The sequence below is a fragment of the Heteronotia binoei genome, chromosome 7, assembly GCF_032191835.1.
Source record: "Heteronotia binoei isolate CCM8104 ecotype False Entrance Well chromosome 7, APGP_CSIRO_Hbin_v1, whole genome shotgun sequence".
NCBI lineage: Eukaryota > Metazoa > Chordata > Lepidosauria > Squamata > Gekkonidae > Heteronotia > Heteronotia binoei.
Window position 1 is genome coordinate 35,942,063 of NC_083229.1, and position 12,069 is coordinate 35,954,131.

The 12,069-nt window shown below is 39.4% G+C and overlaps 1 protein-coding gene across 50 annotated transcripts in view; it reads right to left on the minus strand.

The window, feature by feature from the left end:
- RIMS2 (regulating synaptic membrane exocytosis 2) overlaps nucleotides 1-12,069 on the minus strand; it is a 679,145-nt gene that overhangs the window by 238,759 nt on the left and 428,317 nt on the right. For 39 of the 50 annotated variants that reach the window (XM_060243358.1, XM_060243355.1, XM_060243365.1 and 36 more), the window contains 3 exons: nucleotides 9,246-9,417; nucleotides 8,644-8,797; nucleotides 333-359 (listed from right to left, as the gene is read on the minus strand). In XM_060243358.1, the coding sequence (XP_060099341.1) occupies nucleotides 333-359; nucleotides 8,644-8,797; nucleotides 9,246-9,417 (353 nt within the window). The remainder of the gene's footprint in view (nucleotides 1-332; nucleotides 360-8,643; nucleotides 8,798-9,245; nucleotides 9,418-12,069) is intronic. The other 11 variants (XM_060243368.1, XM_060243363.1, XM_060243378.1 and 8 more) reach the window with 1 other exon arrangement.

The following is a 12,069-nucleotide window of genomic DNA, read 5'->3' on the forward strand; positions in this document are numbered from 1 at the left end:
ACAGCAGACCAACACATTTGGATCCAACCCACAGTCAGTATATTAACAATAATACCATTATATTCAGCTTTAGGCGGAAGCAGAACAAATAGAGGTTTTTTAAATCACTGATGTTTTCAGCAAAATGTGTACAATACTAAACAATAAATGCATACAATACTATAACAAAGACAAAGGCCTATTTCTGAAAAGCAGAAAAATAAATTCACTGAGCAAATTAGCAATTGAACTGGCACGCAATAGGTAGCAGAAGCACATCAATAATATAAAGCAAACAAAAAAAGGAATAGATGTATATAAGCAATAAACATTTCAACATGCTTAAAATTTACCTGAATTATATGAATATAAGCCTTTATCTGGAAAACAAATGTTAAAATGAAGTGATTTCAGAAAAAAATGTGATGTCTAAACATGCAACAGGGATGTATATAAATGGAGACTTAAATACTGGTAACTGCCAACACAATTCTTGTTTGAAAGACAAATTACCGATTACCTCATTAAAGCTTAAGAATTGAACCAATAAAAACACTGTGCCACAGAATACTTTTTCTGAAGTATGATATTACTCTAATTTTATTCTAGTCTTGAATTACATCTGCTGGACATAGGATTGCTACAATATTTGTTCTGAAATGACACATAAGCTTACACTGTTTATGGATTTCAGGGGACTGAAAACTCTGAATAAAGGGATATGCGAATCACTTCCATCGAAGATAGTTTCAGAGGGTGGTCAGGATGGTCTGCAGTAGAAGAAGTCTACTAGCAGCTTACAAGCCAACAAGATTTCCAGGATATAAATTTTCAAGAGATCCCTTGGTATCTGATTAAAGGAGCTCTAATTCTTGGAAATTCAAGCCCCCAGAATCTTCTTAGCCTCTAAAGTGCTACTGGATTCAAATCCAGCTGTTTCACAGAAGAGTTTCCACATTCTGAGGTGGGAAGAAACCTATACAAAGTTCTCTTTTGTATATTTCCAGATGCTGTGATTTAAAATTAAACACAGGCATACCATGGGCAATGCAGAGATAACATATAATTCATGAGATCTTTTGTGTATCATAAATTCCAGGGGGGAGGGGAGCACTCCATGGTAGCATAGGAGCTTAGTGTAAATTTGCACTTCCACTTCCTGCAGGTGAAAATTGTTTTCTTATGGAAATCTAGAGATCACACAGGAGACAAAGTTAAATAAAAGTCCAATGGTAACTGCCAACACAGATAGAACTAACAGAATTCATTCCAGCATGAAGTGGACTTCTGTTTAATTTTACTATTATAAAGAAACACAGCTAGCATTCTGGAATTTTTACCCAGGAGACATCAATAAAATTTAAGATAGTCAAATATATCTAAGAATTAGGGTTTGTAGAATCTTTCGGGCTCAAGTGCCGTGTTCTACTGGAGAAAGTTTTCCTTCCAGAGCCCGAAAGATTCTACAAACCCTAATGATGTTACCAGCCGTGAAAACCTGAAATCTTTGATATCTAAGAATTTTTGTTGCCGCACTCATGGTTTTATTTTCACTGATACATTGTGGTCATCTCCTTTAAATCTAAGAACAACCATGTCCAAATTTATTTTTACAAAATCCTGAGATGAATGTAATATATTCTTTTTATATATATTGGTTCTGCTGAACAATATGCACCATTCTGGCTTTGTCAGGATGCATGTGATTTTCAAAGTTCTATATACATACAAATTTAATCTGCAATTTGCAGTTGATAACAGTGAGTTAAATATGGGTAAACGTCACTCTAGTTCTTGCATTATAGTTCAGTCAGTACTCTACAACCACTGGGGAAGGGGGAAATATTTGAATGTGAGAGACCCAGGTTCAAATACCTGTTCAGTCGTAAGCTCCAGTTAGTTTAGGTAGGGCTACCATATATTGAGAGCTATTGGGAGCCAGTTTGGTGCAATGGTTAAGTGTGCGGACTCTTATCTGGGAGAACCAGGTTTGATTTCCCCACTCCTCCACTTGCACCTGCTGGACATTGGGTTAGCCATAGCTATTGCAGGACTTGTCCTTGAAAGGGCAGCTGCTGTGAGAGTCCTCTCAGCCCCACGCACCTCACAGGATGTCTGTTGTGGGGGGAGAAGACATAAGAGATTGTAAGCCTCTCTGAGTATCTGATTCAGGGAGAAGGGCAGGTATAAATCTGGAATTCTTCTTCTTCTTGAATATCCCTGCATTAACACTAATGTTCCAGGAAAACAGATTGCAAATAGAGCATAACAAGGCAAGAGGCCATGAAGAATTGAAATAAGTATAAACAGATGCAAAATCTTACCTACCCACTCAATCACTCAAATCTACCTCTCCAGGATATCAGAAATGCTTAGAAGTTTGAACAGGTCAATTTCCACCTTCTCCTTGGTATTTTTTCATTATAATTTACTCTATAAGAAGCAGGAGCATCTGCATTCCTCATCAGACTGGTGGAAAGGCATGTTCTTTTCTATTTACAGATTAATGTTTTTCTGCTTACCTAGGGAGTCCTCAAGGATGATCACCTTGTCCTCTGTAGGGGTCTTCCGTACGAGGTTGTGTAGATCAGCATAGAACGTGTTCTTTTCTGCAGGATCTGCTTGAAGGGTTGGGGCATACACACTGAAGAGTGTTGCCTGCTGCTTGAAGTGGGAGGCGCATGGACATGATGCGATCTGAGTGACCTGTTGGCAGGTTTTCGAGTTTGGAGGCAATGGAGTTCCTGACCATGAAGCCAATGCCAGAAAGGCGGCTCTCAGCCTTTGACTTACCTGACCAGTAGAGGGTATAGCCAGCACCGTGTTCTTGAAGACTACCTTCCTCAGGGAAACGGACCTCACTGAGAGCTGCTATGTCGATATTCAACCTGAGAAGTTCATGGGCAACTAGAGCAGAACGTCGTTCAGGGCGACCACTGTCTACTGTGTCAAGCATGCCACAGCATGCGACTTCAATGCCAGAGTAGGTAAAGACTCGGAAGCCTGGAAAGAAGTACTTGGCAAACACGGCATTGGCAACTGCAATGACAACGGGCGCCTCCTGCTAGAATTCTGCATGGAGCACCAGCTCACCATCACCAACACTATCTTCCAGCAGAAGAACAGTCTGAAGACAACCTGGATGCACCCACGGTCCAAGCACTGGCACCTTATCGACTACATTCTGGTGCGCCAGAGAGACCTTCGAGATGTCTTACACACGCGAGTAATGCCCAGTGCAGAATGTCATACGGATCATCGTCTTGTACGCTGCAATCTCTGTCTTCACTTTAAACCCACACCCAGGAGAGGAGGTATCCCTCGGAGGAAGTTTCAGGTTGGCAGCCTCCAGTCAGCCGAAGTTAAAGCTGCCTTCCAGGCAAAACTCCAGTCAAGAATTGAGGACCCCAGTTGCCCCACAGACCCTTCTCCAGAAGCACTCTGGGAACACCTAAAAACTACCATCCTGCAGATCTCTGAAGAAGTCCTCGGGTTCTCCACAAGGAAGAACAAGGACTGGTTTGATGAGAACAATCAAGAGATCCAAGATTTACTGGCGAAAAAGAGATCTGCCTACCAAGCACATCTTGCTCAGCCCTCCTGTCCTGGGAAAAAAGCAACCTTTCGCGCTGTATGTAGCAACCTCCAGCGCAAGCTTCGAGACATTCAGAACGAGTGGTGGACCAAGCTTGCTGAGAGAACCCAGCTGTGTGCAGACACTGGTGATTTAAGAGGGTTCTACGAAGCCCTGAAGGCAGTATATGGTCCATCATATCAGACTCAGAGTCCCTTGCGTAGTGCAGACGGCCAAGTGCTCCTCACCGACAAGGCATCCATATTGAACCGGTGGTCGGAGTATTTTCAGGTCCTCTTCAGTGCCAACCGCGTAGTTCAAGATTCAGCAATCCACCTCACCCCACTTCAACCAGTGAAAACAGAGTTGGATGAGATCCCCACTCTAGAAGAGACTGTTAAAGCCATCAAGCAACTGAAAAGTGGCAAGGCAGCAGGAGTTGATGGAATTCCACCAGAGATCTGGAAGCATGGGGGCACAGTACTACATAGCTCACTTCACAAAGTACTTGTCACCTGCTGGGAACAAGGCAAATTACCACAGGACTTTCGCGATGCAATCATCATCACCCTATACAAGAACAAAGGGGAAAAGTCAGACTGCTCCAACTACCGGGGGATAACCCTACTCTCCATCGCAGGCAAAATCCCTGCCAGAATACTCCTGAACAGACTGGTGCCCGCCATTGCAGAAGAACTCCTCCCAGAGAGCCAGTGCGGCTTCAGAGCTAACAGGAGCACCACCGACATGGTATTTGTTCTCAGGCAGCTCCAAGAGAAATGCAGGGAACAGAACAAGGCTCTGTATGTGACTTTTGTCGACCTTACCAAAGCTTTCGATACCATTAGCAGGAAAGGCCTGTGGCAAATCTTGGAACGTTTAGGATGTCCCCCAAGGTTCCTCAGCATGATCATCCAGCTACACGAAGACCAGCGAGGCCAAGTCAGACACTGCAACGCCCTTCCCAATAGGCACAGGTGTAAAGCAAGGTTGCGTTCTCGCGCCAACTCTCTTTACGATCTTCTTTAGCATGATGCTTCAAAGAGCCGCAGTAGATCTAGATGATGACGATGGTGTCTACATCCGCTATCGCACCGATGGCAGCCTGTTCAACCTGAGGCGACTAAAGGCCCACTCCAAGACAATGGAAAAACTCATCCGAGAGCTACTGTTTGCTGATGATGCTGCACTCGTCTCCCACTCGGTATTAGCTCTGCAGCATATGACGTCCTGCTTTGCAGAGGCTGCCAAGCTATTCGGCCTAGAAGTTAGTCTGAAGAAGACAGAAGTTCTCCACCAGCCTGCACCCCAGGAAGATTATCACCCTCCCTGCATCACTGTGGGTGAATCAGTTCTGAAGACAGTCCAGTAGTTCAGCTACCTGGGGTGCATCATCTCCTCAGATGCTAAGATCGACAAGGAGATTGACAACAGGCTGGCAAAGGCAAACCGTGCATTTGGCCGACTGCACAAAAGAGTGTGGAGCAACAAGCATCTGAAAAAAGGCACAAAGATCAATGTTTACAAAGCGGTTGTGATGACAACCCTCATCTACGGCTCCGAATCGTGGGTTTTATACCGTCATCACCTGCGACTCCTCGAGCGCTTTCATCAGCGCTGCCTTCGCACCATCCTCAACATCCACTGGAGTGACTTTGTGACCAACACTGAAGTTCTCAAGCGGGCGGAGGTTACCAGCATCGAGGCACTGCTGTTGAAGACGCAGCTGCGCTGGGCAGGACATATTTCTAGGATGGAAAACCACCGCCTTCCCAAGATTGCCTTGTATGGCGAACTCTCCACCGGCCATCGAAATAGAGGGGCACCAAAGAAGAGGTACAAGGACTCCTTGAAGAAATCCCTTGGCACCTGTCGCATCAACCATCACCAGTGGTCTGACCTAGCCTCAGATCACAAAGCATGGAGGCACACCATCCACCAGGCTGTCTCTTCTTTTGAGAACGCACGCATAGTTGGTCTTGAGGACAAAAGGAGATTGAGGAAGAATCGGACTGCTACAGCACCAACCCTAAATCAGACTTTTCCCTGCAGCCACTGTGGCCGGACCTGCTTGTCCCGCATTGGTCTTGTCAGCCACCAGCGAGCCTGCAGCAGACGTGGACTATTGCACCCTTCTTAAATCTTCGTTCGCGAAGCCAAGCCGAGAGAGAGAGAGAGGGAGTCCTCTGACTTTGCAGAAACTCCTGCTGTCTCCAGAGAACCTAGAAATAGACCCTAAGAAGCCATGTAACTTGCTATGACAGGAAAGATGCAAGAGGTCCACAAGAAATTTCAGGGGGGAGAATACAAATCATTTGAAATCTTCTAATTTGTCCACACACCCAAATCTTCTGTTCCAGGATTCTAAACTCATTCAGGGACTTGGGCAGACTAATTTCCCTTCCCCTCGTTTTAAAATTTACTCCCAATTGATGTCAACATTCTTTGTCTCCGAAAGCATTCCTGTCTTATCTGTGGGTGACTTTATCAGTCTACCCTCTTTACAAAAGAAACAATAAACTGGAAGACTATAAAAATAATTTATGGGAGGAATGATTTAGAAATGTCCTTCTGATACATAACCAAATCTTCCCTTCTAGAAATTCTGTAACATCTTTGGGCACTCAGTATGAGCCCTCACCTCCCAATTCTCACCGTTTTTTCCTTCCTTTGAACAGACTAGGAATTGCTCTTAACATTCCTTGCCTCTTAATATTCCTTGGTCTTGTTTCTTAATTATGCTATTATGATCATGAACAATTGTGGGGAAAAGTAGAATTTTTGTAGACTTAGTTCTCAGTAAACATATTAGGAATGTGGCTTTTTTAGGGAATAATGTTCTACATTATCTGGAATTTCTCTTGAAGCTGAATGAAAAGAGTCCTACCGTGGAACCACCCCAGAAAATGGTGATAATAAATTCTGAAAGATTAGTATTAGAGATGAAGATGTGCTGCCAAACTCTTCAAAAATCTAGACAAAAAATTAAAGTATTTAAAGTATTCTGTGGTTCAGATACAATTTGCTGTAGTCTTCTCTAGTAGACTACATTTTTTCACCATTTCTGTAGCTTCAGGCAATTCAAATATAGCTTGATATCCCTGTATCATGTTAAATACAATTTTGTTATATAGATAACTCGTCCCAAGTTACAAAACAAACATCTGTATTGTATTTTTGAACAGAAACCACTCAAACATGCAAATCAACCAAAGATGCCCAAGACACTGATTTCATAAAAGAGAAAAATTATGCAGAAGCATGAAGGAGAAACAATTATTCTTTGTTTAAATATAAATATTTATAATATATTATCCACCAGTTTCAAAAGGAACAACTGCACATAAATTAAGGGATTGTAATAAGAACATAATATTGTATAAGGAGACCTTTAGGATCAGACCACAGGTCCAGTGATCAGCCAAAACTTTCAGGACATTTACTAGTGAGATTTCCCTAATCATTCCCAGTATCAGCTACACAGGCATAGTAATTCTATTCACTGATTATATTTAACTGGTTATATTTAACTATCATGCTTGTTGGCAGCTGATAGCCCATATATTTATCTAATATATTAGCACCTAAACTAGTGACTATCATACATCACATGGCAGGGATGGCCAACAGTAGCTCTCCAGATGTTTTTTCTGAGAGGAGAAAGAATACTTAATAATACTAAAAGTTATGGTCACCCAAAAGCATTGAATAGCAGTTGATTTAGGGCAGAAGACAAAGTAATACTGCATATGGCTCTAAACGAAAATCCCTCGCTTTAAAAATAATGCCAATTTATTTATAGAACGCAGTCATCTGTGAGGAAGCCTGTAAGGGTGTGTATGTGGAAAAATCTCCTTACACCACTCAGACCTGAGTGCCCTCCTTTCCTCCCATATAGGACTACAGAAATTGGCTATCCCTATACTAGACTGAAAAGCAATAAAATTTAGGTTTGCGTACCTATGAGCCCATCTTTTCCCTCAAATTTCATTTCAAAATCTGCCAAGTATGTTCTTTTGTTATGCATACCCAATGCATACCAAAAGACTTTGAGTTCCTTTTGGAAGGCAGCAGTGCACAGCATTAATGTCAAACAAATACAGTATTTCCCAGTTGTTAATAATAGTTTAATAAACTTCCATATCTTCAAAGACCACAACAAGTATATTCTGAAAGCAAAGGTAAACCTTTCAATTTTCTGGCTTTTAATAGTCACAGTTACAATAGTAATAAGAATTTTAACTTTGGTGACATACTTTGAATACACTACTAACATTTATTTAGGTTTCTGGTTTTTAAACATGTTTTTAATGTGTCCTGTGCTTCTGCAATAGGGAAAAATTAAAAATGGTGTGTGTGTAAAAACAATTAAAAAAAACAACTCCAACCCTTTAAGATGGTTAAATTGATATTTACAGCACCCACAGACATTTAAATGTCAACATGTATACAGCCCCATTTAAAATTACTGAGGGCTTGCATTATTATTGACAGTAGATGGATATCCTATTTATTAATTAATGATCAGCATATTAGGATACCAGAGCATTCTAGTCTACTTAGTATTTTTATGAATAAATTTCTAAAGCAAACAATATTCACAAATATTCAGCCTTATAAACTGTTATACAAAATTTTGGCTGTAGTATAATTAATAATATCATTCACACCAGCCTACTCTTATGAGAAAACAATAAAAACCAGATCAAATGTAATTGGATCATAATCTCTTTTTCTGCTCTTGGAATGTGGGGAGCTAAATTTTTGCTCATCAATGCAGCCCATACCTCAGCCCCACTGAAGCACTGACATACAAGGGCAAGTGAAAGAGAGAAAGTTGCATTCACGTATAACAGTTCTACTTATCCTGCATTAGATCCAAACCATTAATAGCTTTCCTAACTACTACAAAAGCTAAATCAAAGCAATTTATTTCATTCAGTAAAAAGTACCCTGCAAACCTCTCAGTCCAATCATATTAAAGTGAGTGCATAAAAGGAAACTCTATTAACAATGCCAGATTTACATTTTATTCATTGCCAATCTAGTAGAAAGAAACAGAAAGCAGTAACTTGGAATCAACAACTTACTTTGTAGCCTTCGTGTGGGACTCTCTCCGTGTAGCTGTCTGCGTGGCAAGTATGGTGAGGGGTGGGGAAGTGGCAATGAAGAGACATCATGTGTTTGAAGTTTGTACCAGTGGGGCTCATCATCCAGCAGTGCTGTTTCTAATTCAATAAGAATCTACAAAAATAATAAAATGTTACTCTGCAAAACTCTATTGCATTGCAAGCATTTAAAATAGAAACTGTGACCTGTCCACATCTTCATAGCACTCATTATAAACCTAATTGTGCCAATTCATCTAGGGAACCTATGACTAGGTGTTCAGGATGAAAAGGTAATTGAATTTAGTTCTCATCTACCACATCCCTCCATACTAGCAAATCAGCATTCTTTTCAGTTCTGTAACAGGATATGCACACCCAAAGAATAGGACTTAGCATTAGAGATCGCTTCTGAGAAAGATGTGTGAAAACACTGTGACTGTCAAAAACAGCTAAGTGAGAAAAAAAGGTATGTGAAACAAATCTTAAAATTTTAAACTTTCTCCATGATTCACCCACTTCACAAGACTCATTTGGAAGGAAAAGCTATTAATTTATTGTAACAATAAAAGAACATTAGATACCTCCCCTAAAAATTCACTTTCTTCTTCACGAACACGTGCTTGGTCCCAAAGAGTAATTTCCAACATTCGTTCTCGAAATTCTCTCCGATGAACTGGAGAATAAATGAATGTTTGGTTCCATTTGGGTTCCAAAGTTTTCTTTACTGTTTTTGTTCTTCTTTTGTTCTTATCACTGTAATTAATAAGTGCAGATTAAAGACACACTAAGTATTGTGACTCTATGATTTATAAAATAAGATCAAAAAGCCCAGTAGGTAGCCAGAGCACAACTATATGTTGTTTGAATCAGAAGTGCTTTTTTACACAAGTAATTAGGGCTGTACCACCACAAAATGTTTCAGAAACAGTCTCTGGTAAAGAGGCCATGCACTGTACTACTGTGTATAGAACGTACTATCAGCTGTAAGTATGATTCTATCATGTTAATTTCTAAACAACTACTTTACTCATGTCCATATGCACTAATATTTTGACTGTTTTGTGGGAACAACTGACTCCTGCCCCTATCCAGAACAATTTTTGTATAAACAATTTTTTATTAGTAACATATGGTAGTAGAACTATATCTACAACTTATAAAAAGCTTAAGATAGGGAAAAAAAAACATCATTCTACCCCATATCTTACTTTCCTCCCACCCCTCCCCCCATTACTTGACCCCCGCCAGTGTTATTTTTTTTTTGAAAAAACAGATATTAAAGGTACCCTTAACTATCAAGAAAAAACAAAAATTAATAAAGAAAAAAATCCCCCCTTCAAAAGTTATATTCTTATCTTAAAAATCTTAATCATCAAAAATTGTCCAATGTCCTTTTATTTTCCACTCTTTCTCTACATATCTTCTGAATTTCTTCCACTCCCGATTAAAAAGTTCTAAATCGCAGTCTCTTAGTTTTCTTGTTAATTTGTCCATTTCACTCCATGACATAACTTTTATAGTCCAATCCCATTTTTCTGGTATTTTTTCTTGCTTCCACAACTGCGCATACAATGTCCTAGCAGCTGAGAGCAAGCACCATATTAAAGTTCTATCTTCTTTTGGAAATTTTTCCATTTGTAATCCCAGCAGAAAAGTCTCTGCTTCTTTGTTGAATTCATATCCCAGGATCTTAGATATCTCTTGTTGAATCATCTGCCAAAACATTTTCGCTCTTTCACAAGTCCACCACATATGGTAGAAAGAACCTTCATGCTTTTTACATTTCCAGCACCTATCTGGCATCTTATTGTTCATCTTTGCTAATTTTTTTGGAGTCATATACCATCTATACATCATCTTAAAACAGTTCTCTTTAATACTATGACATGTTGCGAGTTTCATAGAGTTTTTCCACAGATATTCCCAAGATTCCATCTTTATTTCTTTATTTACATTAATTGCCCATTTTATCATTTGAGATTTCACTACTTCATCTTCTGTAGACCATTGTAAAAGTAATTTGTACACTTTTGAAATTAATTTCTCATTATCTCCAAGCAGAACTCTTTCCATTTCTGTTTGCTCTTTCCTTATTCCTTCAGCTTTGATATCATTCTCCATCAAACTTTTTATTTGTTGCATTTGAAACCAATCATATTTATAATTCAATTCTTCTGCAGTTTTCAGTTCTATTTTCCCACTTTGTATTTTTAGTAGTTGGTTGTATGATAGTTGTTTTTCCTTAACTGTTTTGGCCGTTAACTTTATCACTTCAGCCGGCACTATCCACAAAGGTCTTCTCTCATCGCCATATTTCTTGTACTTTATCCACACATTTAGTAAGCTGCTCCTTATATAATGGTGAGAGAAAAGACCGTCCATCTTCTTTTTTCCATAATACAAGTATGCATGCCAGCCGAATTTTTTTCCATGGCCTTCTAACACTAGAAGTTTTTTATTTAATAGCGTTATCCATTCTTTCAACCATACTAAACAAATTGCTTCATGATACAGTTTCAAATCTGGTAATTGGAATCCACCTCTCTCTTTTGCATCTATCAGGACTTTCATTTTGATTCTAGGTTTCCTCCCGGCCCACACAAATTCCGAAATTTTTCTTCTCCATTTATCAAATTGCTTAGCATCTTTCACAATGGGGATGGTTTGAAACAAATACATAATCCTTGGTAAGATATTCATTTTTACTGCAGCTATTCTGCCCAACAATGACAAATTGAGCTTGTTCCACTTTAGCATATCTTCTTCTATTTTACGCCATAGCTTTTCATAATTGTTCCTAAACAGATCAATATTTTTCATTGTTATCTCTACCCCTAGGTATTTTACCTTAGAGGTAACTTCACAACCCGTTAGTCTTTGTAGTTCTTGTTGTCTATTTTTCTGCATATTCTTACATAAAATTTTTGATTTTTCTTTGTTTATGTAAAGTCCCGCCAACTCCCCAAACTCTTGTATTCTCGTTAGCAACAACGGTGTAGCTTGTAAGGGATTTTAATTTATAAACATTATATCATCCGCAAATGCTCTGTATTTATAGGTATACCCTTTTATTTGTAGTCCTTCTAAATCTTTTTCATCTTGGATCTGCATCAGTAAAATTTCAAGAGTCATTATAAACAACAATGGCGAAAGCGGGCAGCCTTGTCTAGTACCTTTACTAATTTTCATTTCGTCTGTAAGATCTGCACTGATGCACAACCTTGCCCTTTGTTCAAAATATATTGCCTTTATCATTCTTATAAAACTTTCTCCAAGCTCCATTTTTTCCATCACTGCAAACATGAAGTCCCAATTTAAATTATCAAATGCTTTTTCTGCATCCGCAAAGAATAGTGCTACTTCCTTTTCTGGATGTCTTTCATAATATTCTACAATATTTACAAC